This window comes from Phacochoerus africanus, chromosome 2 (genome assembly GCF_016906955.1).
Source record: "Phacochoerus africanus isolate WHEZ1 chromosome 2, ROS_Pafr_v1, whole genome shotgun sequence".
Taxonomy (NCBI): domain Eukaryota; kingdom Metazoa; phylum Chordata; class Mammalia; order Artiodactyla; family Suidae; genus Phacochoerus; species Phacochoerus africanus.
The window spans coordinates 276,527,536-276,555,287 of NC_062545.1; the positions used below are offsets into that span (position 1 = coordinate 276,527,536).

General features: G+C 52.0%; 1 protein-coding gene across 2 annotated transcripts; it reads right to left on the bottom strand.

The window, feature by feature from the left end:
* On the bottom strand, window positions 1–27,752 carry ABO (ABO, alpha 1-3-N-acetylgalactosaminyltransferase and alpha 1-3-galactosyltransferase). Of its 2 annotated transcripts, XM_047768811.1 has the most exons (8): window positions 27,499–27,752; window positions 17,401–17,473; window positions 11,561–11,608; window positions 10,952–11,008; window positions 9,872–9,919; window positions 9,372–9,407; window positions 6,401–6,529; window positions 1–838 (listed from the first exon to the last, which is right to left on the bottom strand). In XM_047768811.1, exons 1-8 carry the CDS (start codon window positions 27,509–27,511, stop codon window positions 148–150), a joined length of 1,095 nt encoding a protein of 364 aa, XP_047624767.1. In that variant the 5' UTR covers window positions 27,512–27,752; the 3' UTR covers window positions 1–147. The 2 variants fall into 2 exon arrangements, with proteins under 2 accessions (XP_047624767.1, XP_047624768.1); XM_047768812.1 differs by lacking the exon at window positions 6,401–6,529.

Consider the following 27,752-nt stretch of genomic DNA (forward strand, 5'->3'; position numbering starts at 1 on the left):
TAGGGTATAAAAACTGATGCTTTTCATTTAATAACTTGGGGCATCTGCAGCACTTGCTGAGGGCGTTGGCTCCAATTCTTTCCACGCCTGTTTGTAGCCCCTCCTCCTGTTCGTCGTCTCCTGGCTGCTGGGGCTGGACCCCGGCACTCATCGGTTCCGAATCTCTGCGTGATTCTTGGGCACCGCCACGTAGCGCAGTTTCCTGAGGAAGGGGGGTCTCTGCAGCATATGCTCATCCCATAGGTACTCCGGGGACAGCACCTTGCTGGGCTTGTGGTACAGCAGGTACCTGTTCAGGTGGCTCTCATCATGCCACACAGCCTCGATGCCCTTGGCCTTGTCAGCCACCATGGCCTGGTGACACGCGGTGGTGAGCCGCTGCACCTCAGGGACCGACCCCCCAAAAAAGCCTCCTGCATAGTAAAAGTCGCCCTCATCTCTCGGAATGTAAGCCTGAGACAGGGGCCGGCGTTCGTAGGTGAAAGACTGGCGCGGAGCTGCATAGAAACCGGGGTGCAGGGTTCCGAAGAGGGGGGCCAGGATCTCCACGCCCACGTGGTCGCTGAACTTCATGTCCACGTCCACGCACACGAGGTAGTCCACCTCGTGGAGGAAGCGCTGCTGGGAGAAGTTGCCGATCATCTCCATTCGGTGCATGGATATGTCCTGCCAGCGACTGTAGTTCCGGACCTCGAGCACCACCACCTGCCTCCCTTCCCGGAGGGGGACCTGGGGCACATCAGCCGGCCGGTCGGTGAAGATGTAGTAGTTGACCCTGTGTCCCACCATGAAGTATTTCTCCGCCGTCTCCAGGAACAGCTTCAGGAAGACCACGTATCTGAAATCAACAGGAACAGGGGAGTATCCATCACGGCTCGGGTGGGTTACTGACTGACTGATGAGTATCCCTGAGGACACAGGTTCCATCCCTGGCTTCACTCAGTGGGTTAATGATCTGGCGTTGCTGGGAGCTGTGGTGGAGGTGGCAGATGTGGCTCGGATCCTGCGTGGCTGTGGCTGGGGTGTAGGCTGGCATCTGCAGCTCTGATTTGACCCCTAGCCTGGGAACCTCCCATAGGCCACAGGTGTGGCCCTAAAAAGCAAATATCAGCATACAAATACAATAAAATAAAATCAAGCGCGGCCTTCTCATTGTGGCTCAGCGGCTTAAGAACCCCATGTTGTTGTCTCTGTGAGGATGTGGATTCGATCCCTGGCCTCACTCCGTGGGTTAAGAATTCAGTCTTGCCTTGGCTGTGGCAAAGGCCTGCAGCTGAGGCTCTGATTCAAGCCCTGGCCTGGGAAGTTCCATCTCCCACAGGTGCAGCCATAAAAAAGACGATAACTAACTAACTAACTAAACTTGAAAGGAAGCCTCTGCCTCCAGGAAAGAGAGGGAGAGTGGTAACAGAAACGAACAGCAGCACAGGAGTAGACTTAGGCAAAAGCAGTGTATAAAGCCTTAGCCAAAAATAAAAACGAAGAAAACCTTAGTTATGCCTTGAGGACATTATGCTGGATGAAATAAGCTGACCACAGAAAGTCAAGTGCCATGTGATTCTACTTATCTGAGGTCCCCAGAATAGGCAAACTCATAGGGACAGAAAGTGGAAGGGGGGGGGTGCCAGAGACGGGAGTTGGGCATGGGGAGTTAGCGTTTTGTGGGCACGGAGCTTCGGTTTTGCAAGATGAGCGCGGTTCTGGAGAGGGTTAGTGGTGATGGTCACCAACAACGTAAATACATAACACGACTGAACCGTACACTTAAAAATCGTGGTGACCATGAAGTTTATGCTATGTGCATTTTACCGTAATTAAAATCAAAACGAAAAACTAAAAACCAAAGCCACACTCCTAGCTAAAGACAGCGGACTCTGACTGGATAGAAGGAAGGATTCAGATTGCTTGGTGTTGAGCAGCTATCCTCTACCATAAGGAATTTTAATAATCCACGAGGCCGACAAAAACTCAAAGGACAGTATCCAAATGATGCCGATCTCCCAGCTCAGGACCCTCCGATGGCTTCTCATCTTGTCTTTAATTGAGGGATAGTCGACGTACAATGGGATACTACTTTCTGGTGCTCAATTCGGTCACGCAAAATGTTTACAGAGGATGCACCACCGAAAGTTACTGTAAAAGACTGGCTATATTCCCTGCGATGTATAACTTAAATAAAACCAATGAGGAGTTCACTCATGGCGCGGTGGGTTAGGGGTCTGGCAGTGTTCCTGCAGTGGCTTGGGTTGCTGCTGTGGTGCCAGTTCGATCCCTGGCCTCGTAACTTCCACATGCCATGGGTGCAGCAAGGAAAGCAAGCAAGCAAGCAAGCAAGCAAGCAAGCAAGCAAGCAAGAAAGAAAGAAAGAAAGGAAGGAAGGAAACAGAAACAAACTTAGAGAGCACCAACCAGTGGTTCCCAGTGGGGAGACTGGTGGAGGGAGGGGCAAGATCGGGGTAGGGGCTACAAGGTACAAACAGCTATGTTCAAAACAAATGGCTTCTGGGAGTTCCCACTGTGGCTCAGTGGAAACAAACCCAACTAGTATCCATGAGGACGCAGGTTCAACCCCCCAGCCTCCCTCAGTGGGTGAAGGATCCAGCATTGCTGTGAGCTGTGGTGTAGGGTGCAGATGTGGCTGGAATCTGGCGTTGTTGTGGCTGTGGTGTAGGCTGGCAGCTGTGGCTCTGACTCGACCCCTAGCCTGGGAAGGGCCATATGTTGCAGGTGCAGCCCTAAAGGGCAAAAAAAAAAAAAGTTTAACTTGAAAAGGGCTACACCAAGACACACTGTAATTAAATTATCAAACGTCAAAGACAAAGAGAGGATTTTGAAGGCAGCCAGAGAAAAGTGAGTCATCACATACCAGGGAACCTCCATGAGACTATGGATAGATTTCTTAAAAGAAGTTTGCAGGCCAGGAGAGAATGGGATAATATATTCAAAAGTTGAAATAAAAGGCTGTCAGACAAGAACACCACACCCAGAAAAATTCTCCTTCAGGAAAAGAGAGATCAAGACACTCCCAAACAAACAAAAGTGAAGAGAGTTAATCACCATGAGACCTGCCTTACAAGGAATGGTAAAGGGCATTCCATTCTTCAAGCAGAAAGAAAAGGATATTAATTGATGCCATAAAAACATACTAATACAGGTATAAAATTCACAGATAATAGTATATATATAATGTCAGATTCTCTAATAGTGTAGTAGTGGTGTGTAAGTCACTTACAATCCTAGTTTAAAAGTTGAAAACCAGGAGTTCCCATTGTGGCTCAGGTTTAGGACCAACTAGTATCCATGAGGATAAGGGTTCAATCCCAGGCCTCGCTCAGTGGGTTAAAGGATCCAGAAGTTCCTTCAGCTGCAGTGTAGACTGCAGACTTGGCTCGGATCTGGCATTGCTGTGGCCGTTACCATGGTTGTTGTGCAGGCCAGCAGCTGCAGCTCCACTTCGACCCCTAGCCCAGGAACTTCCATTCGCTACAGGTGTGGCCCTAAAAAGAAAGAAAAAAGTTGAAAAACAAACATATTAGAAATAACCATAACTACCATAATTCTAAATGTATATATAAAAATATGTAAATCGTAACATCAATAACCTAAAATGTGAGAGGGAGAGAATTAAAAATATGTAAAGTGTATTATGCTACCAAATTTGAGTTGTTATCAGCTTAAAATATGTTGTCATAAATATAAAATATTTTATGTGAGCCTCATAGTAATGACAAAGGAAAAATCTATAGTAGATACACAAAGTATAATAAAGCAGTCAAAGACACAACTACAAAAATGTATCGTCACAAAAGAAGAGAGCAAGATAAAAGGCAAGGAACAAAGGATCTGCAAAACAATTAACAAAATGACAAAAGGAAGTCCTTACCTATCAATAATTACTTCAAATTATTTTTAAAATAAAAAGATTAAACTGTCCAGTCAAAAGACATAGAATAGCCAAATGGCTTAAAATTAAAAAAAAAAAAGGATCCAACAATATGCTGCCTATAAGAGATTCATTTTGGCTTTAAAGACACACATAGACCAAGAGTGAAGAGATGGAAAAAGATATTTCAAGCAAATGGTAAAAGAACAGGTAGTATAATTATGTCAGACAAAACAGATTTTGAGCTAAAAATGATCAAATGAGACATGGAAGGTCACCATATAATGATAAACGTGTCAATCCATCAAGAAGCTATAACAATTATGAGTATTCACTCGCACAACATTGGAGTACCTAAACATATAAAACAAAGCTAACAGAGCTAAAAAGAGAAATAAGCAGGAGTTCCCATCGTGGCGCAGTGGTTAACGAATCCGACTAGGAACCATGAGGTTGCAGGTTCGGTCCCTGCCCTTGCTCAGTGGGTTAATGATCCGGTGTTGCTGTGAGCTGTGGTGTAGGTTGCAGACGTGGCTCGGATCCCGCGTTGCTGTGGCTGTGGTGTAGGCTGATGGGTACAGCTTCGATTTGACCCCTAGCCTGGGAACCTCCATATGCCGCGGGAGCAGCCCAAGAAATAGCAAAAAGACAAAAAAAAAAAAAGAGAGAGAGAGAGAAATAAGCAACAATATAGTATTAGTTGACTTCAACATCTCACTTTCAAAACTGGATAGATTATATATAGAAACATACAGACTATCCCATCCAACAGTTAGCAGCATATATTCTAGGAACATTTTCTAGGATAGATCATATGTTAGGCCACAAAACAAGTCTGAGCAAACTTAAAAATATCAAAATCATGCTCAACATCTTTTCTGATCACATGATATCAAATTAGAAGTCAATAATGGAGAAAACTGAAAATTTCACAAATACATGAAAATTAAACAACACACTCCTAAACAACAGATCAAAGGAGATATCAAAAGGGAAATGAAAAAATACTTTGAGACAAATGGAAAATGAAATGACAACATACCAAATCTTATATGATGCAGCCAAAGCATTTTAGTGACAAATGAACATTTGAAGTTAAGTGACATTTATAGTGACAAATGAATATTTTTTAAAAGGAAAGGTCTCAAATACAAACCAAAGTTTACACCTCAAGGAACAAGAAAAAGAAGAACCAACTAAGCCTAAAGTAGCAGAAGGAAAGGTAATAAAGGTTAAGGTGGAAACAAATAAAATTGAGAACAGGAAGACAATAAAAAGAAACTAAGAATTGGTTCTCTGAAACAAACAAACAAAAATGGAAAAATTTTAGCTAGACTAACCAGGAAAAAATAAGAGGACTCAAATAAATAAAATTATAAAGAAGAAATATTATCACTGAAACCACAGACATACAAAGGATTATAAGGGACAACTATGAAAAATGACATGCCAACAAATTTGACAACCTAGAAGAAGTGGGTCAATTCCTAGAAATATACAACCTACCAAGACTGGAGCATGAGAGTTCCCGTCGTGGCACAGTGGTTAACGAATCCGACTAGGAACCATGAGGTTGCGGGTTTGATCCCTGCCCTTGCTCAGTGGGTTAAGGATCTGGCGTTGCCGTGAGCTGTGGTGTAGGTCGCAGATGCGGCTCGGGTCCCACGTTGCTGTGGCTGTGACATAGGCCAGTGGCTACAGCTCCGATTCGACCCCTAGCCTGGGAACCTCCAGATGCCGCGGGAGTGGCCCAAGAAATGGCAAAAAGACAAAAAAAATTAAAAAAAAAAAGACTGAAGCATGAAGACACAGAAAATCTGAACAGACCAATAACGTAAAGGAGACTGGCCCAGTAATCATGAATCTCCCATAAAAGAAAACTCTAGGACCGGATGGTTTCACTGGTGAAGTTTTACCAAATATTTAGAGAATTAATGCCAATATTTCTCAAACTCTTCCAAAAAACTGAAGAGAAGGGGACCCTTCTGAACTCATTTTACCAGGCCAGCATAAGGACATTAAAGCCAGATAAGGACACCACAAGAAAAGAAAACTACAGGCCAATATATTTGGTAAATACAGATGCAAAAATTCTCAACAAAATACTAGCAAATCCAATTCAAAAGGACGTTATGAGGATGATATATCATGAGCAGGTAGAATTATCCATGGGATACAAAGATGGCTTAACATACATAAACCAATAAACTCGCATGTGGGCTCTGGTGGGGGTAAGCTCCTGGCACAGGGCCGTGGTGGGCATTAGCAGCCATCTTTGGAAGGTCAACACAGTGACCACGGGAGCAGGTGACACTCAGGTGTGGGGCTGCTGCTTGGAGCAGGGGTCTGCCCAGCGATCCTCCTGCAGGACCCACCCATTCACCTACACCCAAAGTCAGTCATGCCTCCGCACCCCCCACCCGCCCTGTGAGCTGAGCACCTTGTTCTGCAAGAGACAGGACTGCCCATTGCAGCTCAGGTTTCCTGGTTTGCCCCGGGTAAGCATCCCTCGCTTACTTTTTGATGGCAAATACGGTTAGGCCAATGGTGGTGTTTCTGAACTGTGCATCCAGGATAGCAGAATCAAAGGTCCCATCCCAGATGACGGGAGCAAACCAGGGAGTCATGACCAGCACGTCCACTCTCCTGGGGAGACGAGTCACAGCGTGTTAGAGCCGGGCACAGTGTCGTGGGCCACAGAGGGCAAGCGTTTGTCCAAAGGTGCACAGCCCGTGAGCAGCAGAGCTAGAAAGAGACAGGACTCCAGACTCCCAGCCCAGAGCTCTTTGCACCCTAAGCTCAGCACCCAAGACTCAACACTCCCATCCCCTCACTGCCCTAAGTTGGAGTGTCCCTGAGTACCAGCCCAGGGCTGGCCCCACGAGACACTTCCGTGAGGCCTCACAACCCTGTTTCCAGGAGGAGGAGTCTCGGCAAGGGAGGACAAGCGCCAAGCCCTCTCTCAGCACACGGGGACTTTGCCATGATAAGAAATACATTTGGGGGAGTTCCCTTGTGGCGCAGCAGGTCAAGGATCTGGCTGGCTTTGTCACTCCAGAGGCTCGGGTGGCTGCTGCGGCGTGGGAAACTTACCCTAGCTGGATAACTTCCACATGCTACAGGCACAACCAAAACACAAAACGAAACAAAACAACACAAAACTTTCTGTGGTCTCTGCCACTCCTCTCCCCTTACCTGACACAGGCCCTTGGAATTGCTAGGGCCCTTGGAATTTCCTGGGTCGCGGGAGCATCTCGGTTCTAATGAGGCGACTCTGGGTGGGCTCCTGGGTCGTTCGGGATGGGGCTGGCCACCAGGAAGACCAAGCCAGGATTAGAAACTCGGACCTTTCAGCCCCATATCCCAGCCTCCCGAGAGGGGAGGGGGCTGGAGATTGAGTTAATAACCAATCATGCCAAAGCGATGAAGCCTCCATAAAAATCCCCAGACTACAGGGTACTGAGGGCTTCTGGGTGGGCGGACATGTGGAGGTGCGGGGGGGGGGGGGGTCCCTGGGGGAGAGAGTGGAAGCTCCGCCCCCTCCCCATTCCCTTCTCGGTACACCTGTCCCCCCGACTGTCCCTGAGCTGCAGCCTTTATAAGGAGACAAGAATCCAGTAAGTAAACTGCTTTCTTGAGTTCTGTGAGCATTCCAGCAAATGGTCAAACCCAACGAAGGAGCGGTGGGAAATGATTTACAGAGAGTCGGTCAGGAGCACAGGTGACAGCCAGGAACTCGGGACTGGTGTCTGAAGTGGGGGCAGGGCTGCGGGGCTGAGCCCTCCACCTGCAGAGTCTGTGCGAATTGCGGGCAGTGTCAGAATTGCTTGGTGTGGAAAACCCACACATGTGCTCTGGGTAGAGGAAACAAGAGCTTCCTTTTAGGGACAAAGCTGAGCTTCCAGAGGGGAGGGGGCTCCTCCTGTCCCGCGTTCTTTGCCACTGCTCCATTCTCCAGCGGGCACAGACACCTCTCACATCTCCCTCCACTCACTCTCTCATTCATCAGGACAAAAGAATCCACCAAAAAACTCATGCCAACGTGTCCCTCCAGATCTGCGCTGTCCCACAGAAACAGAGGTAACTAAAAATTCTCAAGTGCCACAGAAAAGTCAAAGGTAGCAGGTGAAATTGCCATTAATTTGGTATTTTTGTTTGTTTGTTTTACCCCATATATCCAAAACATCATCATTTCGATTGGTAACCAATCGTTTCTCTTGGAGGATAGTTAATTTACAATGTTGTGTTAGTTTCAAGTGTACAGGAAAGCGTCCTTTCTTTTACAGGTTACTATGCGATACGGAGCGTAGTTCCCTGTGTGTACAGTGGGTCCTTGTTGTTTGTCTATTTTATATACAGTAGGGTGTGTGTGTGTGTGAATCCCAAACCCCCAGCACATTTTTCGTGTAAGTTTAAGTGCATCTCTTGGGTACCAAGTGTTTGAAACCCAGTTTGCGTTTCACCACCAATGGCACATCCCATTCCAGAGCAGTCCCGTTTCGGGAGCTCGTGGCCACATGTGGCTGGCCTGGCAGCTCTAGAAATTCAAGGAGGCGTGGGCATGGGTTTCAGAGTGACAGCGAGCATTTCCAGCTCTCCTGGAAGGGAGGTGGCACAACATCACAGAAGCTACAGGGCTTGCATACCGTCCCGCCCCTCACCAGCTGTAGGGCCTCAGGCAGCTGCTTTTACTTCTCCAAGCCTCCGTTTCCCTGCTCATGACTGGGGGCTGATCTAAGTGACTCTGGGTGACCTTCCTGCCCCAAAGCTCCCACGTCTAGTGCTTCAGTGACGGGCTGCCAGCGCTCTCTCAGATAGACATGGCAGGAGGTCTGGGCAACAGGCTAAGGAAGCCCAGATTTGGGACAGGCATTTACATGGAACCACTGTCCCTCTGACATTTGCACCTGGGGAAAGCCCTCAGGGGTAACCCAGCCCTGACCCCCGTCATCCTTCCCCAAGAAGAAACAAGAGAAGGTTCCGTGCCTGGTGTGGCTCTCCAGCAGCACCTAATGCCCAGGAATTAGAGGCCTCTTCCACTGTGCCCTCACCCTGTACCAACTCATTGAAAATTAACCCTGCCGCCTATAGAGCGGAAAGAAAAGGAAAAAGGCAAAAGCAAGACTGGCACCAGGAGAGTTCCCATCGTGGCTCAGTGGTTAACGAATCCGACTAGGAACCATGAGGTTGCAGTTCGATCCCTGGCCTTGCTCAGTGGGTTAAGGATCCGGCGTTGCCGTGAGCTGTGGTGTAGGTGGCAGACGCGGCTTGGATCCTGCGTTGCTGTGGCTCTGGCGTGGGCCGGTGGCTACAGCTCCGATTCAACCCCTAGCCTGGGAACCTCCAGATGCCGAGGGAGCGGTCCTAGAAAAAAAAAAAGACAAAAAAAAAAAATGAAGACTGGCGCCAGGGAGAGGAGAGAGAGAAAGGAAAATGTAAGGACGCAGTGACAGGACCCACCGGCCTTGCCGGGAGCTCGCCTACTTACGTGGGCTTGAGGACCTGGGCCTTGGGGTAAATCAACCTGTGGACAGACACGTGTTGGTAACAAAGCACTGGCATCACATCTGCCCCCCCCTCCCCCCCGCCCCATTCAGTCTGCCGGCTCTGCCAGGAGGTGGCACTCAACCGCGGGGACTTCCCTCCGTCATTCATTCCGCCCGGGGCCACCTCGCCCCCCATCCCACTCCCTCAGTGCTGCCTCCTTTGTCCTCCAGGCCCTCCCTGGCCACAGGGCCATTTTTCAACAGAGCTGAGGGCTGAGAAGCTGGGGCTGAGTCTACCCCAGGTAAGACTGCTGGGCTGGGGCAGCCTGGAAGCCCAAGGTCAACTGGATTCCACCTGTGACCTCCATCGTCTGATGCCTCCTCCTCACTACCCTCCTCCTGGTCCTCCTCCCTTGTTTCTTTGATTGACGAGGGTGGGAAGGGTCGGGGGAGAGACGGGAAAATAGGCAGCGAAATAGCCCGAAGATGCGGTCTCCAATACCTGGGTACTTCGGGTATCCTGCGGGTGTCCAGGTGGCAGTCACCTTCACTGAGGAGAGAAAACAAGAGTTTAGCAAGGGGGGTGGGGTGGTCCTGGGAGAAGCATTGCAGTGCCAGATCCGCCAGGACCCCCCAAGGGCCATCACACCACAGCCCCTACTGAGGAAAGCTCCCCAGGGCTGCCAAGCTTGGGCCATGTGGCCTGGTGAGGGGACCAGGGGCGGGGAGCAGGGCAAAGAAAACCCCAACATGCTCCCATATCTGGGAGCTTGGCCCCAGCTCGGCCCAGAGGGATTCCACAAACCGGCCTGGGGAGAGTCCTGCTCTGGGGGAGCTGGGGGATGGAGGACGGGGGCTGAGGGTGGGAGCAGGAGCCATGGCCACCCAGTTTGGCCCTGGTGTAGGTCGCTGACGCAGCTGGGACCCCAGCTTGCTGCGGCTGTGGCGTAGGCCTGCAGCTACAGTTCCAATTCAACCCCTAGCTTGGGAACCTCCATGTGCCGTGGGTGCAGCCCCCCCAAAAACAAACAAACAACAACCAAAAAAGGAAATGTAGGGAGTTCCCTTCGTGGCTCAGCGGTTAACGAACCCGACTAGGATTCATGAAGATGCGGGTTTGAAAACCGGTCTCACTCAGTGGGTTAAGGATCCCGGTTTGCCATGAGCTGTGGTTAGGCGGGCAGCTGTAGCTCTGATTTGACCCCTAGCCTGGGACCTTCCGTATGCCGCAGGTGCGGCCCTAAAAAAGAAAAAAATTTTTTAAAAAAGGAAATAAAATAGCTTCTTGCCAACCAAGTGCCCTCTCAAGGGGGAGGGGGCTTGTCAGGCAAAGGCCCCCAGCCCCGCCCTCCTCTGCCCCAGCCGGCCCCGCCCTCTGCCCCAGTCGGCCCCGCCCTCTGCCCCAGTCGGCCCCGCCCTCTGCCCCCGCCAGCCCCGCCCTCCCCACCAGCCTTGTCCCCCTCGCCAGCTCCGCTTGCAGCTTAGTGGGACTGTCCGATTTCTGAAGACCAAGCAAAAGCTCCGGCTGAAGAGGCTCAGGAATGCCGACTTTGGTGGGTGAAAAGGAGGTGAAAGTCATTACCTCCAGGGCAGGCTCTCTGGTTGGAGAGAGCTCTCCTGCAGCTGCTGGGCCTCGGGGCTGCAGAGAGAGACGGCGGTCAGCTTAGCCCGTTCATCCACCCTTCTGTCCAGAAGCATTTACGGGGCCCCCGAGGGCTGAGCAGGGGAGGGAGCCCGACGGGATTTGCCCCCGAGGCCCGGTCCTGCAGGCTCCTGACCAGCACTGCTTCGGAGCTCGCAGCTTATCTGTGCTGGGCCCGCCAGCGTGAGGGTCCCCGAAGGAATTAGCTCTGAGAGGAAAAATGAGCCCCTCCTGTCTGGGTGCTAAGGGGGTCAGAGGGCGCCGCATCGCAGGTCGGCCCAGAGGGAGTGACTTTACAAGCAGTCAACACCCGTTACTCTTTGTCCCTGCAGGCAGCTGTAAACGCGTCCTCTCCACCAGCAATCGGGATTCTGTTTTTGTTCTTTTTTAGGGTTTGCGAAAACATGGTGGAGAGAGGAACGTGGAATCAGCTGGGAACCGAGTGCCTCTGACGGTAATGACCTCCAGTCTCCTACCTACTCGCATTTGTATTTCTGGTCTAGATCTTTCCAGAAGGAACCACCTTGACGCCAGAGACCCGCCCATTACCTTTGAGACTCTTTGCTCTGCCACCTGGGAGTCAGGCTGAAAACATTGCTGCGGGAGGAAAAAAGAGTGTGGGGGTGAGTCCTCACTCACTGGAGGCGGACCGGCTCTGCTTCTGAGGCTGCGGCTTCAGACACCCGTGCTGACCCTTGTGGTCTCTGGCTCCTGAGAACACAGACGTGGGGGCAGAGCAGAGCAGAGCCCGTGGGAGGGGGAATGGGGAGGACAAGCAGACCTCCCCCCTCCCCAGCCAATGGCACCCTGCTGCCCCCCCCCACTCCCCTATTTTAACCCACTCTCATTACCATATCATTACCATAACTAATAGCTGATAAGTATTTGTGACCCTCCTCTGTAGATCAGGGGCCCTGCACCAGGATCATCCGAGGAGATGTTTTTATTTTTTACATTTTTATTTTGGCTTTTTAGGGCCGCACCCACGGCATACAGAGGTTCCCAGGCTCGAGGTCCAGTCGGAGTTGCAGCTGCCAGTCTATGTCACAGCTACAGCAATGCAGGATCTGAGCCACGTCTGCAACCTACACCACAGCTCACGGCAACGCTGGATCCTTAACTCGCTGATGGAGGCCAGGGATCGAAGCCGCAACCTGATGGTTCCTAGTCAGATTTGTTTCTGCTGTGTCACGACGGGAATTCCTAAGAAGCTGTTTTTAGATGCAATTCCAGACTCCCTGAATCCAGCTCTGAGCAGTTGGGAGCTTGGGGAGGGTGGCCTGTGTAGAAATCTCTATTTTTATCAGGTTCTATTTTGCAACAACCCTGCCACGCAGAGCACTAGAAGCCAAATGCAGGGGGCCCAGAGGGCCCTTGAGGCTCATGGGATCAGTGGCTCCCCAGTTAAGCCAGAGCAGGGAGGGAACCTCAGCCTCTCCTGTGCTCCCCCTGCCGCTGAGGCAGGAAATAAGTGGGTCTCAGGCTAAGCAACTAGCTTTATCCCCTGTGGACAGATACTTCAAGATAATGATTCTGCTAGGAAACAGGAGGAGCTGCATCCTGCTTAGATGAAAGACAGAGTCTACATATTACTCCTTCTTGAGGTCAAGGAGACTTTCCCAAACTGCACAGGCGCAGAAAGCTTCCTGGGGATCAGAGGAGGGAGGGCACCAGCCCTATGACACATCCTCTCGACTCTCCAGAGACCCTTATGCTGTCATCCATCTTGGCAAAAAGATGCTCCTGCACCTGCAGGGGAGGGCCCTGAGCCAGATAAAGCAAGATGATGGGCGGGAGGAGGCCTGGAAGGATGGTCCCCAACCAAAGGATATAAACCACCCCCAAAGCCCTCTTTGTCTGTCATCTCCACACACACACACACACACCCCCTCACCCCAGGCTTTCTGTGCACGTAGCTTCTCCCTTAATAAACACTTTATTTGCCTCACTACCCTCAGTCTCTTTGCTAAGTTTTTTCTCCAAAGGAACCAGGATTGGGGACCTCCACTGAGTAAGTGGTTATAGGGTTCGGTGCTCTCACCGCACAGCCACTCAGGAACACGCCACTGAGCTGGGCTGAGAAAAGAGCTCTGGGACACCCACACCCCATCCGTGGGACACAGTGGGGTCATGTGATGTCAGGCTGGACTCCCACCCTCCGCCTGGCTGCCTCTCCTGCCCTCCCCTCTCTGCCCCGAGTCCCTCATCCAAAGGCTGCTGGTCCCAGAAGGTGCTGCCTCTCCTCCAGGAAGCTGCTCTGTGTCAACTAGAAAAAAAAAAAAAACCCAAAAACCTGAAAGGTGAGAGTTATGGTTTATTTGGTGGACAAAACCGAGGACTTAAGCCCGGGATGTGACCCCCTCAGATAACTCAGAGAGATAGCTCCGAAGAGGCAAAGAGCGGGAGCCAGGACACCTAGGAGGGTTGGGTTTGGTTTTGGTTTTGGTTTTTGTCTTTTTTAGGGCCACACCCGTGGCATGTGGAGGGTCCCAGGCTAGGGGTCCAATTGAAGCTGCAGCTCCCAGCCTACACCACAGCCACAGCAACACCAGATCCGAGCACGTCTGTAACCTACACCACAGCTCACGGCAACGCCAGATCCTTAACCCACTGAGTGAGGCCAGGGATCAAACCCTCGTCCTTATGGATACTAGTCAGATTCATTTCCACTGAGCCATGATGGGAACTCCCCCATCTAGGAGTTTTTGCAAAAAAAGACCAGGTAGTCAGAACATCGTATTGGTTTTGTTGTTGTTGGTCTTTTTGCCATTTCTTGGGCCACCCTCACAGCATATGGAGGTTCCCAGGCTAGGGGTCGAATCAGAGCTGTAGCCGCCAGCCTACGCCAGAGCCACAGCAACGCAGGATCCGAGCCGAATCTGCAACCAACACCACAGCTCACGGCAACGCCGGATCCTTAACCCACTGAGCAAGGGCAGGGACTGAACACGAAACCTCATGGTTCCTAGTCAGATTCGTTAACCACTGAGCCACAAAGGGAACTCCGAGAATTTTTTTTTTTAAAGCATCAAAAGATCTTTAAATCGCTCTTCAAACATTGAGATCATCTTTACATTTTTTAAATGTTCATTTGAAGAAAGAACTCTTATCAGGAGCTTTTGAAACTTGCTGGAAGGGGTTCCTGTACGCATATTCAAATCAGGATTGGGTTTTTAAATTATGTACAAGCAAAAAGGGGAAAAAATCTAGGAGTTCCTGCTGTGGTACAGTGAGCTAAAGGAGCTCGCATCGCTGCAGCTGCAGATGTAGGTCGAAGCTGTGGCTCACATTCAATCCCTGGCCCAGGAACTTCTGCAGACCACAGGTGTAGCTATTAAAAAAAAATGATAAAAGGTCTAAAAAAGTCTGCATCCATTAAAAAAAAAAAAAGAAAGATACGAAGTGAAGCCCATTTTAAAAAAAAAATCTGCTCGAAAAGAAAACTTACTTCAGAAATCAGATGAGTCTTTTGGATACCAAAGATTTATCTTTTTTTTTTTTTTGTGGTCTTTTTGCCATTTCTTGGGCCTCTCCCACGGCATATGGAGGCTCCCAGGCTAGGGGCCTATGCCAGAGCCACAGCAACGCGGGATCCGAGCCGCATCTGTGACCTACACCACAGCTCATGGCAACGCCGGATCCTTAACCCACTGAGCAAGGCCAGGGACCGAACCCGAAACCTTGTGGTTCCTAGTCGGATTCGTTAACCACTGCGCCACGACGGGAACTCCAATCATTTTTTTTTTTTTTCTTTTTAAAAACAAGCCAAGGAGTGTCAAAGAACGAGAGAGATGGCGTTTTCTTATGGTGCAGTGAGTTAAGAATCCCAGTGTCGTCAGCGCAGTGGCTTGGGTTGCTGCTGCAGTGCAGGTTCGAGCCCTAGCGCTGAAACTTCCACACGACACAGGCACAGCCAAACAACAACAACAACAACAAAAATAAATAAATAAATAAATAAATAAAGGGGGGAGGAACGAAGATAAAGCCGGATCTAAACAATCTAAACAAAGGAGAATACAGAAGAGGAGGGTGCTGGATGGAAAAAAAAATCCCAAAGCAGGAGTTCCTGAAGTGGCTCAGCCGGTTAAGAATCTGACTAGGATCCATGAGGATGAGGGTTCCATCCCTGGCCTCAGTCAGTGGGTTAAGGATCCAGCACTGCAGCAAGCTGTGGTGTAGGTCACAGATGAGGCTCAGATCCCAAGTTGCTATGGCTCTGGCCAAGGGTGGCAGCTCCAATTGGACCCCTAGCCTGGGAAATTCCACAGGCTGAGGCCCTAAAAAGAAAAGAAAGAAGAATCCAAGAGTACTATAGCATCTAGACCAAGAAGAGAGGTCAAAGCCCAGACCCAAAGGACTGCCAGGACCAGGCACCTCAGCGGGGTCCAGAGGGGGTGCGGGGTTTCAGAACTGAGCGGGAAGTGGCAGGGCACTGCCACAGGTGTCCCCGATCCCTTGAAGGCACAGCTCTTGAAGGCACCACATGCTCTCAGGGCTCCCTTGGGGTCCTTATGTTGCAAAGAAGAGTGTTGGTGAAATTTGAGCACGTGTCTAAGAATCAGATATGAGGACAGCCTGCTTTCATAGAGCCGAGCATTGCTGCTCTGCAAAGTTCAGATGGGGACTTGACCACCTGCCAGACCTGCTGTGGAACCAGCGCAGCCCTGAGACCTCAATCCAACAGAGGCAGCTCTGAGATGGAGACGGGCCCCGGGGAGGGCGCTGCACAATTCCAGAGGTGCCCTCTGCAAGTCAACAGCCCCAGCACAATGAATGTCACACCCTCCTTGTCCCTGGACCAGATGTGCTTCCATTTACTGCTTAGTCCAGATCTGCTCCAGGAAGCGCAGGCAAGTCCAACTGGCAGACCCCGGGGTGGGAGGCGGGGGTCTTCCCCCCAGGAACGCCAGGAAACCCTGTACCCACTCACGTGACACCCTATCCTAACCCTAACCCTAACTGCCTGTCACCTGTAACTGCCTGCCTGCCACCTGTCTCCTCCCAGGAACAGACCCAACATCCTTCAGGACAGGGAGCTGTCCCATCAACAGGGACATCCCCACCAGGCTCAAAGCAAGGGCTTGGTAAACCCTCACCGAGGGCATGGTGCGGACGTGTCCCACCGCGCATGCGCTCCGCTTTCCAACAGCGGCATGGGCGGGACCCCCAGCCCGGAGACCACGGATGCCTAAGCCAAAGCGGACGTGGGTCAGAGAGGACGTTTCCCTAGGGACCTGGGAACCTGGGCTGGGCGTTAGCTGGAGGGGCTTACATCCTGGCCTTGCCACTTCCAACCTTGTAACCTTGGTCTCCTTCCTTAACCACTGGCGCCTCAGTTTCCTGGGGTATAACATGGGGATGAAAAGGCATATTTTACAGGTTGTGGAGACAGGGTCCAGGAACGCCCATCGGGCATTCCCTTCGGCGTCTAGCACTGAATGAATGGAAAGCTCTTTCTACCAAGTTTCTTTGCAAAGGTCATCCGTGAAAATGCGCATGTGGCTCTAAAAGCTAAAAACTGAAATGTGCCTTGTGTGCCCTGAAGTGTGAACACTCGGCTCCCATTGCAAGGTTGACCTTAGGAGCAATTTCACCCTCCCGAGGAATAGGAACTAGGGTACTGAAAAGCTATCCACTAGATTCTATTTTTAAGGGGATGAAATTTACAGCTACCAAGTTTGTTTTAATTATTTATTTTATTTATTTACTACCTTTTTTCAGGCCACACTGGCAGCATATGGCGGTTCCCAGGCTAGGGATGGAGTTGGAGCTGTATCTGCTGGCCTACATCACAGCCACAGCAATGCCAGATCTGAGCCACGTCTGCAACCTATGCCGCAGCTCGCAGCAACACTGGATCCTTAACCCACTGAGCGAGGCCAGGGGCCGAAGCCACGTCCTCATGGATGCTAGTCAGGTGGTTGCCACTAAGCCACGGCGGGCGCTTCCCAAGTTTGTTTTAAAGCATTAACTAATAATAAAATGCAATCAAACGGTGCTGTCTGTTCTCCATAAGCGTATTTAAAGTATGGCGTGAACTCCATATTTTGAGGTAATTGATGTTTCTACAGGCTCTTGAACAGCCTTCTAAAGCCCTCCGACCTGCAGTCTGGTGGATGGTCACCCCCAGGTGAACCTGTCACCTGTAAGGGCCTGTCAATCACCTAGGAGCAGAGCTAAGTGCTGGCTGGGGACCAGCATCTCGGGTCCGCCGCATCAAACACTGTGATCTGAGGCTGGTGGTATCCTTACCTGCAACGTGGGAAAATCACAGCTTCTCTGGGATCACGGGTGAGGACCAAAACACCTAGGGTCTTCTTCATTAAAGTCAAGTAAGTCATAAATTCCACCCGCCATGGGGCACTCAGGGCTGTTCCCATCCTCCTTACCTGTAGAAGCCAAGACAGGCAACAAAGAGCAGAATGGGGCACAGCCAGAGCTTGGCACTCTTTCCCCAGAAATCTGTGGAGAAGAAGCTGGGGTTACTCAGGGTTGGGTACCTGGTCCCTGAATCACCTTGTTGGAGTGAGGCCCATCGACTAAAAAAATATATGCACAGAGTTCCCATGGTGGGCCAGTGGGTTAAGGATCTGGCATTGCCATGAGCTGTGGTGTAAGTTGCAGTCAAGGCTCAAATCCCACGTTGCCCGTAGCTGTGGTGGAGGCCAGTGGCTGTAACTCCAATTGGACCCCTACCCTGGGAATCTCCATATGCTGTGGGTGTGGCCCTAAAAACACAAAAAAGATAAAAAGAAAGAAAGTAGAAAGGGGAGGAGTTCCCTGGTGGTCTAGTGGTTAGGACTCAGCGCTTCACCCCTGCAGCCTGAGTTCAATCCCCGACTTGGGAACTGAGACCCACGACACAGCGGAGAAAGTGGCAGGCGTGTAGAATTGCTTGGTGTTTGCCCCAAAGGGGGAAAGAATGGGACGCACCCACGTGGTCATCAATGGGCTGATTAAATTAATTGCAGCGCATTCGATGAGAGGTGCCAAGGAAATGTGAAAAAAGCATGGGGTCAGAATTCCCGTCGTGGCGCAGTGGTTAACGAATCTGACTAGGAACCATGAGGTGGCGGGTTCAGTCCCTGCCCTTGCTCAGCGGGTGAACGATCCGGCGTTGCCCTGAGCTGTGGTGTGCGTTGCAGACACGGCTCGGATCCTGCGTTGCTGTGGCTCTGGCGTAGGCCGGTGGCTACAGCTCCGATTGGACCCCTAGCCCGGGAACCTCCATATGCTGTGGGAGCGGCCCAAGAAATAGCAAAAAGACAAAAAAAAAAAAAAGAATAGGGTCATTGTTAGGACACATGGGTCATGTTTCAAGCCAAATATGGAACAGGAACTGCACAAGTAATATCCTACTTGTCGCGAGAAAAGGATATAAAACAGCATTCGGTAATATTTACATTTTTAAAAAATCTAAAAACCAAAAAATGGGGGGGGGCATTCCCTTTGTGGCTCAGCAGTAACCAACCCGACCAGTATCTGTGAGGACGTGGGTTTGATCCCTGACCTCAGTGGGTTAAGGAGCCAGTGTTGCTGTGAGCTGTGACACAGGTCGCAGACGTGGCTCAGATCTGGCGTTGCTGTGGCTGTGGTGTAGGCCAGTGGCTTCGGCTCCGATTGGACCCCTGGCCTGGGAACCTCCACATGCCGCAGGTGTGGCCCTCAAACACACACACACGAAAGAATGTGGATGCTGTTTGGACATTAGAACATATGAGTCATGTTTCAAGCCAAAATGAGGAAGAGGAACATACAATGTTCTGTCTATTGTATGAGAAAGGATGTCCACTCAATTACACTGGCATAAAAGTCCCGAGGAGTTCCCGTCGCGGCTCAGTGGAGACAAATCTGACCAGTGTCCGCGAGGATGCAGGTTCCATCCCCGGCCTCGCTCAGGGGGGTAAGGATCCGGCGTTGCCATGAGCTGTGATGTAGGTTGCAGACACGGTTCGGTTTCGACCCCCAGCCTGGGAACCTCCATATGCTGCGGGTGTGGCCCTAAAAAGCAAAAAGAGAAAAAAAAACCCTGAAAGGTGGCACAAGAAATGAATTAAAATGGTTATCTCTAAAGAGCAGGGAGCTGGGAGAGGTGGTGGCAGAGCCCAGGTGGAAGTGACACTTCTCAGTGTATATCATTTTTTTTGGCTACCCCCGTGGCATGCGGAAGTCCCCCAGCCAGGGATCAAACCCTCGCCACAGCAGCAACTGGAGCCAGTGCAGTGACAATGCCAAATCTTAACCCGCTGAGCCACCGGGAACTCCTCTCAGTGTATATCTTTTTTTTTTTTCTTTTTGCGGACACACCTGTGACATATAAAAGTTCTCAGGCTAGGTGTCGAATTGGAGCTATAGCTGCAGGCCTATGCCTCAGCCATGGGAACACGGGATCTGAGCTGCATCTGCGACCTACACCACAGCTTGCAGCAACGCCAGATCCTTAACCCACTGAGCAAGTCAAGGGGTCAAACCTGCATCCTCATGAACACTGTGTTGGGTTCTTAACCCACTGAGCCACAATAGGAACTCCTCAGTGTCTATCTGTTAATGTCTTGTCGATTTATAATCTCCTGTCAACTTCTGCTGTACAGCAAAGCAACCCAGTCATATATATATATGCACACACATTCTTTTCCCTATATTATCCTCCGTCATGTCCTGTCATAAATTATTGAATATAGTTCCCTGTGCTACACAACAGTCAGTTTTATTTTTGAACCATGTAAATGTACTACCTTTACGAGATAATAAAATTAAATAAAAATATAGATACCAGAATAACATATAACAATACTACTTTTTAAATCTTGGGGTGGGGGGGACCTTTTGAATTGTGACCAAAGATTTTTTTTTTCTTTTTTTGGAGAGGGCAAGCCCACAGCATGTGTAAATTCCTGGCCCAGGTATCAAACCCGTCCCACAACAGCAGCCCAAACTGCAACAGTGACAAAGCCAGATCCATAACCCACTGCTCCACAAGAGAACTCCCAAAAGATTGTTTTTTAAGAACCCCAAACAAAGACAAATAAATATGACCCAATGAAAATGAAAGTCTTATTATGCATTGGTTTTTTAAAACAGTCACAATGGAAATCAAAAGAAACAAATTCAGGGGGAAAAAAATGTTTGCAACTCATATCACAAAAGCCCTAATTCCCTTAATGATAAAAATACCTTCTATGATTTAATAAATAAGAGGAAGAGTTGAATTTTTTAAAAGGCAAAGGATACGAGGTAAAGACTGAAATTCAAAGGCATTCAACCTCACTGCAGGTCGAGCACAGCAAATAAAGATTATACCAAGACTCTAGTTTTCACCCCTGGGATGCTGGCCACAGCCTAACCAGGTAAGGTGCCTGCTGGACCAGGGAAGCGAGAAGAAATGGCCACGACCAGAGAAGCACCCATGTGATACGGCAGAACGTGACGTCTGGACATCACTCCTATTTTCCTGGGACGTTTCCGCCTTCCCAGTTCTCAGGAGCATCCCTTTGGAGAAGAACTTGGAAAAGGACCCTCCACCCCTTCTCCTTCATCCTCAGTAACCAGCCTCTCACCCCAGTCGCCCCGCTGAGCAAGGAATCCAGTGTCTCTCCTCCATCCGCCTCTGAAAGCCACAGCTGAACACCGCCCAGCTCCCCGGCTCTCTCCCTCCTGCACCACAATTGTTGGAGGCTCCAGGTACGGCCCCAGGCTCCCTTCTGCACCCATGCTTACCGAGCAGGGGTTCCTCCTTGGACCAGATGAAACACCACATCCGCGCTGCTGAACCCCTGGTCCTGTCTGCAGCCTTCACTTCTCTGTGCGCCTCTGGACTAGGAAACCTGACCTCCCACTCACGGCCATCCCTGCTGAAGACCGAGACCTTATCACGGCCAAATAGGGCTCTGGGTCCCCATCACCCCACCCCCGGGGGGCGCCCTGCCTGTCTCATCACAGGACGTCGCCAGGCACCCAAAGCCCAGAGGCATCTTTACTATTTCCTGTCCCTCCCGCCCCAGATGCAGTTGCCGTGTCAGCTTCACCTTCCAGATGTACGCCCGGGGCAGGTGATGAGGGGAAAAAAAAAGGATAGCAATTCCTGACACATTTAAACAGAATTCCCATCTGATCCAGCCATTCCATTTATGGGTCTAGATGCAGAAGAGATAAGAGCATAGACTCAAACAAAGATTTGGCCACAGTCCAGGTCAAAAGCAGCAAATTCGAGGAAAAAATGTTTGCAGCTCATATCATGAAGAGCCTGATTCCTTTGATAATAAAACACGTCCTACAATTTAACCCATAAGAGCACGTTCACGGCAGCATTATTCACAAGAGCCAAAGGAGGAGGACACCCACGTCCACGGGCGGATGGCAGATAAAGACAATGTGGCGTGTCCCATCATGGCATATGATTCAGCCTTAAGGAGACTTGTCATGAGCTACAACCAGGATGGACTGCAAGGACATTATGCCAAGGGAGGCAAGCCCACCACAAAGAGAGAAATCCTGGAGGACTCGGCTGATCTGAGGGCCCCAGAGGAGTCAAATCCATAAAGATGGAAAGTGGATGGTGGGGCCAGGGGCTAGTCCGGGTGGGGGGGCGGACGGCAGTTAGGGTCTGAAAGGACAGTTTTCATTTGGGAGCATGGATGAGTTCTGGAGAGGACGGTGGGGAAGGCTGCACCGTGAACTTGTCTTTTGTCTTTTTAGGGCCACCCCCGCAGCAGATGGAGGTTCCCAGGCTAGGGGTCCAATCGGAGCTACAGCTGCCGGCCTACGCCACCGCCACAGCAACATGGGGTCCGAGCTGTGTCTGTGACCTACACCACAGCTCATGGCAACGCCAGATCCTTAACCCACTGAGTGAGGCCAGGGATCAAACCCACAACCTCATGGTTCCTAGTCAGATTCATTTCCGCTGGGCCACAAAGGGAACTCCCACAATGTCCTTAACGCCACTCAAACGTTCCTTGAGAATGGTTGAAGCGGCTTTCTTGTTTTGTGTATTTACCGGCATAATCAGTAAAAGTAAATGTGGGCAGATAAATGGGTTTTCCTGCCCTGAGGGAGCTGATGGGAGCCTGGGCTGAAGACGGGCCCTGCCCCACAGAGCCGCTTCCCAGCCTCAGGGGTGGGGGTGGGGGGTGTGTTCCCATGTCCCCAAGCTGGGTGGCGGGTGTCCACCTTCCCCCGAGCTACCCTGCAGGATGCTGAGAGTTGGGGGGTCCTTTGCCAACTCCTCCTCTACTTGAAAGTTTCCCCCAATACCCTGTGTGGTGTTTGCCCTGCCCAGGGGGCCCTGGGGACTGTGTTCTTTCACCTCTCTGGTCCCCTCTCTGGACGGGGACTGGCACACAGTAGGAACTCAATAGGGCTCTGGATGGACTCCTCTCAGCTCCTGCTCTGTACAGCACAGCCCCTTCTGTAGTTCAGGGCTGGGGGTTGGCCAGGCTTCTAGCACCTTCCAGCTGACTTTCTGAGCCCCCGACTCCTCATCCACCTCTGAAAGAGAGGGGGCTGGCCCAGAAGAACTAGATGGCCCATCAGCTCAGTGTGGGTTGGCAACATGCAAGGGGCTCTCTCCTGTGCTCCAGGACGAAGGCGTGGGGCGTGCGACTCTGGGCAGGGACATGAGCCCAGGGAGGGCGGGCGTGGCCAGGCTGGGCCAGGCTGGACCAGGCACAGAGAGGAGGGAGAGGCATGAGGGGGCAGGGCCATGGAGAACTACAGCAGTGGGAAAGCATCGGTTTCCAAGGGATCCAGAGACCCTGGGAGCTCGACCCAGGGGTCTGGAGGGCACCTGGGCTGGATGGAGACAATGGTGCCATGACCACGGAGTTTGGCACGGGAGGGATAGGATGCGCCCCGGGCTGGGTGAGGAAGTGGGTCTCTAAGGCTGCACCTCCCTGCCAAGTTCCTAAAGGCGACGTGCCCAGACACGGCCAAACCACACCCAAAGGTGCTCCTGCTGCTGCTGACAGATTAAGTCAAATGAACACAGAAAGGGTTATTAACAATTAACCAAGGAAGCGATTTTAACCAATGATTTTTTTTTTAAGTTCAAATATGCAATGGCCACCCTGAACTTCTTCCTAGAAAAAATGCATGCTCAGTGCTCAGGGGAGGGGGGAGGGAATAAAGGGCTTTGCCAGGCAGAGCCCAGCATAACCCACAGTTACAGAAGGAACAGGTTTTCTCAAGGTCATGGACAACTCACGGCAATTTCCGGGCTCAGATCTAGGCCCAGGGTGACCTCCTGCCTGGATTGGGTGGGGCCATCGGCGTCCCTGGTTAGGTCATGGGATTTATTTATTTTTTATTTTTTTATTTTTTTGCCTTTTCTAGGGCCACTCCTGCAGCATATGGAGGTTCCCAGGCTAGGGGTCCAATCGGAGCTGTAGCCACCGGCCTACACCAGAGCCACAGCAATGCAGGATCTGAGCCGCATCTGCAACCTACACCACAGCTCATGGCAATGCTGGATCCTTTATTTATTTATTTATTTATTTATTTTTTAATGATTTTTTTTTTGTCTTTTTGCTATTTCTTGGGCCGTTCCCGCGGCATATGGAGGTTCCCAGGCTAGGGGTTGAATCGGAGCTGTAGCCACCGGCCTACACCAGAGCCACAGCAACGCGGGATCCGAGCCGGGTCTGCAACCTACACCACAGCTCACGGCAACGCCAGATCGTTAACCCACTGAGCAAGGGCAGGGACCGAACCTGCAACCTCATGGTTCCTAGTCGGATTCTTTAACCACTGAGCCATGACGGGAACTCCAGGTCATGGGATTTAAATGCTAAAACCGCCGCAGGCCTGAGCAAACTGCATTGAACCAGTCACCCTGCCAGGTCCCTGACCTTCAGACCAGGGTTGTTGCTGCCTGTGAGACTAAGCAGAGCGGCTTCCAGCCTCGTCTCCTGTACGATGCTTGGCGTCAGAACCAACACACACCCCCGTGGATCCCACCACATCCTGAGCATCGTCGGAGCCATGGTAACCACCTTGCAGGGGAGCAGGAAACCCTGAACCTCAGGCGGACTTTCGGGGAGCTGAGCCCTCACTGGAGCACCTTGGACCCGGCTCCCGGTTTCTCGTGCTCTCAGGGCGTGGGATTGGGCTTGAGCAGCGCTGCTATAGCCCTTCCCACCACCCACCACCCACCACCCTCACGAGCACCTCTCTGCTTTGGCAATGAGCAGGACACGCGGCTTTCAGGAACCAGCTCAAAATTTTTTGAGTGTGTGTCTTCTTAGGGCCACACCCGCAGCATATGGAGGTTCCCAGGCTAGGGGTTGAATTGGAGCTGAAGCAGCCAGCCTGCACCACAGCCACAACAATGCAGGATCCAAGCCGCATCTGTGACCTACACCACAGCTCACAGCAATGCCGGCTCCTTAACCTACTGAGCAAGGCCAGGGATCGAACCTGAGTCCTTATGAATACTAGTTGGGTTTGTTAACCACTGAGCCATGACGGGAACTCCACCAGCGCAAATTTGAACCAGGAACACCAGCACATCCTTCCCAGCCTGCTTGGGAACAGGATTTCATCAGGGAGCCCTTCCCCAGCCCAGCCAGAGCCCAGTCAGGCTGCTTTCCATCCATAAAAGGAACTTTTTTATTTTTTACAGCCACAGCCACAGCATGTGGAGGTTCCCAGGCTAGGGGTCTAATCAGAGCTACAGCTATTGGCCTATACCACAGCCACAAAAATGCAGGATCCAAGCCACGTCTGCAACCTATACCACAGCTCAGGGCAATGCCGGATCCTTGACCCACTGAGTGAGGCCAGGGATCGAACCCGCAATCTCATGGTTCCTAGTCAGATTCGTTTCCACTGTGCCACGACGGGAATTCCAAAAGGAACTTTTTCATATTTTTCTTTGGCTGCACCTGCCACTTGCAGGAAGTTTCTTCGGTGCCACAGCGATCAAGCCTATGCCAGAGCTGTAACCAGAGTCGCGGCAGTGACAACACTGGATCCTTAACCCACCAGGGAACTTCAGATGCAAGAGAATGTTTATGCTAAATATCAGAAAGAGAGGCACCCCTGGCCTCTGGGCTTCTCTGCCAGGGTGAAGTTCACGCCTCTGCGCGGCCAGCGTGTATTGAGAGCTGGCAGACACCTGGGTCCTGCCCAGGCCTAGCCCTGACTGCCTGAAGGACCACGGCAGTCTGTCCCCTCCCCCCGACTCCCCCCCAAGTGCTGGAGCCACCCCCACCCCCACCCCCGGCAGCTCAGTCTCTGTCTCAGACCAGGAGGAAACAGAGAGGAATATTGATGTTTGCCTCAAGAGACCCTCTCAGCTTCGCCCCAGAGCCACCTCCTCCTGCTCTGGCGGGGGGTGGGCTGAGCAGAGGTGCGGGAGCCTTCCGAAGTGTCAGGTGTCTGGAAAGCCCAGGACCCCCCCCCACTCCCCCACTCCCCACCTCCCCCCGGGTAGCTCTCCTGCTTTCTCTGCTGGTCAAGTAAAGGCAGACTCCCAGGCGTGGACGGTACCCGGGAGATCCGGGCCCACAGAGCCCCGTTTCCCATTCATTGCGCCTTGGACCGACCACTCTGGAAATGCAAATGGCCCCAGAGGAGGTGAACTAACCACGCCGGGACCTGCCCACAGGAGGGTGTTGGACAATACACACCCGCGAGGGTCATCCCGTGTCCTGGTCACTCTGAGGAGGCGCAGATGGATGCAGGGTGGACCGGGCAGGAGCTCTGAGCTCCTGGTCCAGCCGCTCCAACTTTCTGCCCGCCCTGCAGGCGGTGACGGCGTGGGGCCCTCTGAAGGGGGCACACAACTGCCCCTGTCGATGGTCCTGAGGCGTTCAAATGCCCGGCACTCCTCTTGCCACAGAGCCCAGGCTTCCCCATCCTCAGGCACAGGTGCTGGGGGGTGGGGCTGACCAGTGGGCCCCAGCCCCCGAGTGGTTGCCGGGCAGCAGCAAGGAGGGAGGGAGGCAGCAGGAGCCTCCACAGCTCAGCCCTCCTCTGGGGAGGCCAGCCCCGCTCTGCCCCCTCCTCCCCCCACCTCCTCCCTCCTCCCCCTCCCTTCCTCCCCTCTGCCCTCCACGCCAGCCTCACAGAGTGACATCCGGCCAGATGAGGACATCCAGCCTGTGTCTTCTCCCCTTGGCATATCCCCATCTCCCTCCCTGCCTCCGCCCCCCCCCCCCCACGAGGTGCCCTGGATCCTGAAACAGGAGCACAGCCCCATGGGGCTCCTGGGTGCAATAGCCTTTCTGTGTCCCCACTTCCTGTTCTTAGGAAATGGGCCTCGTTCAGCCCCCATGGCATTGCCTAAGTTCCTTGGGGGCAGGTTCAGACAGCCACTGATCCGGGAGGGGGGAACAGTCCGGCAGCAACAGTACACCCCTGGGGCAGGATCCTGACTCCCTCTCACCCCACACACGATAATATAGGCATCCTACCCACCGGAGAGGAAAGTGAGATTCCTCATGCTTCTTTTAGGAAGGAAGACTTTAAAACCGAACAGCTTAGAGGCCTTGATGTCCTTCTCCCTGGCTTAACTGCACCCTAAATGCAATCGCCCATAAACTAAAGATTAGGCACCCTGAGCGCAGTTGCCTGTGGGTTAAGGATGATTAGCATGTGATGTTTTTCAGGGACTTTCCTCGTTTGTTCTAATCCCTGATCAATACGCCCTTTTCACGCGTACTGTTATTCCAGGCAATAACCCAGACAACCACCAGCAGGACCGGGCGAGATCTCCTGACTCCAGCGCGGACGACTAAGATGCCCCTAAAGAAAGAAGAACGCATGTTTGTCCGCATCCTGACTCCTCTCCGAAAACCTGTTTTTCTCCTTTTTACTATAAAACTCCTCCAAATTCTTCCCGGCAGGGGGCACCGTCTTTAGGGCATTAGCCTGCTGTGGCCCTCCTTTGCCTGGCAAAGCAATAAAGCTATTTTTTTTTTCCTCCTTTACCCCAAACTCTGTCTCTGCATTTCAATTTGGCAGAGACAGAGGCTGAGTTCCCAAATTCCGGCAACAATCCCCCCCACCCCTACTCCCACCCCCACCTCCCCTCACCCCAACCTTGGCATTGGCTGTGCCCCAGCTCCTGGGAGGGATTTTGACCTGCTCTAACACAAGTAGTCTTGACAATAGGGGGAAATTTCCTCCTTGGACACTGACTCTGTCCTCTGGGGGGAGAAGAGACAAATAGAGGCGTGGGCCCAGGAGAGGGACAGGTGCACGCGCTCCCACCCGTGGGAGACCTGGGCAGTTTGCATGTCAAATCAGGAAGGCTCCCCAAGGGTCTACCCTCCACCACCCTGGCCCCACCCAAGCCCACCCACAACACATGCAAATGCAGCTCCCCAGGCCGCCTCTGCTTCCCCCCCCTCTCCGCCCAGCTGTCCTCGCCAGGACTGGCTCTGGACTGCGGACCTAATGCAGCTGGCAAGCCTCAGCCACAAGGTCAGATGGCTGCAGAGGGACCCACAGCCCCATCCCTGGAGTCCTTGTCCCTCCCCACTCACCTCGGGGGTCCATGGCTCCTGCGAGGACCCGCAAGCCAGGCGCCTGGAGGCAGAGGCCAGGGATGGGGGGGGAGGTCAGCCAGGCAGAAGTTAAGCACAGCTCAGACCTCAGGCTCAGAGCCAGACCAACCTGGGGAGTAAAGACCAGCCCTTTCCCTGAGGCCAACCCCACCTGTCCCGGGAAGGAGGAGCCTCAGCCAGTTGCCCATTTGCCCAGGTCTGGCAGAGGCTGCCAGCCAGGTCAGTCCCTGGAC

Excerpts from the sequence above, each read along its gene's own strand:
- ABO (XM_047768811.1), bottom strand. Across the intron at positions 11,009-11,560 it reads CAGAGCAAAGAGTCTCAAAG|CCCCGAGGCCCAGCAGCTGC; the intron begins GTAATGGGCGGG and ends CTCTCTCTGCAG. Across the intron at positions 9,408-9,871 it reads AGGATACCCGAAGTACCCAG|GTTGATTTACCCCAAGGCCC; the intron begins GTATTGGAGACC and ends GTCTGTCCACAG.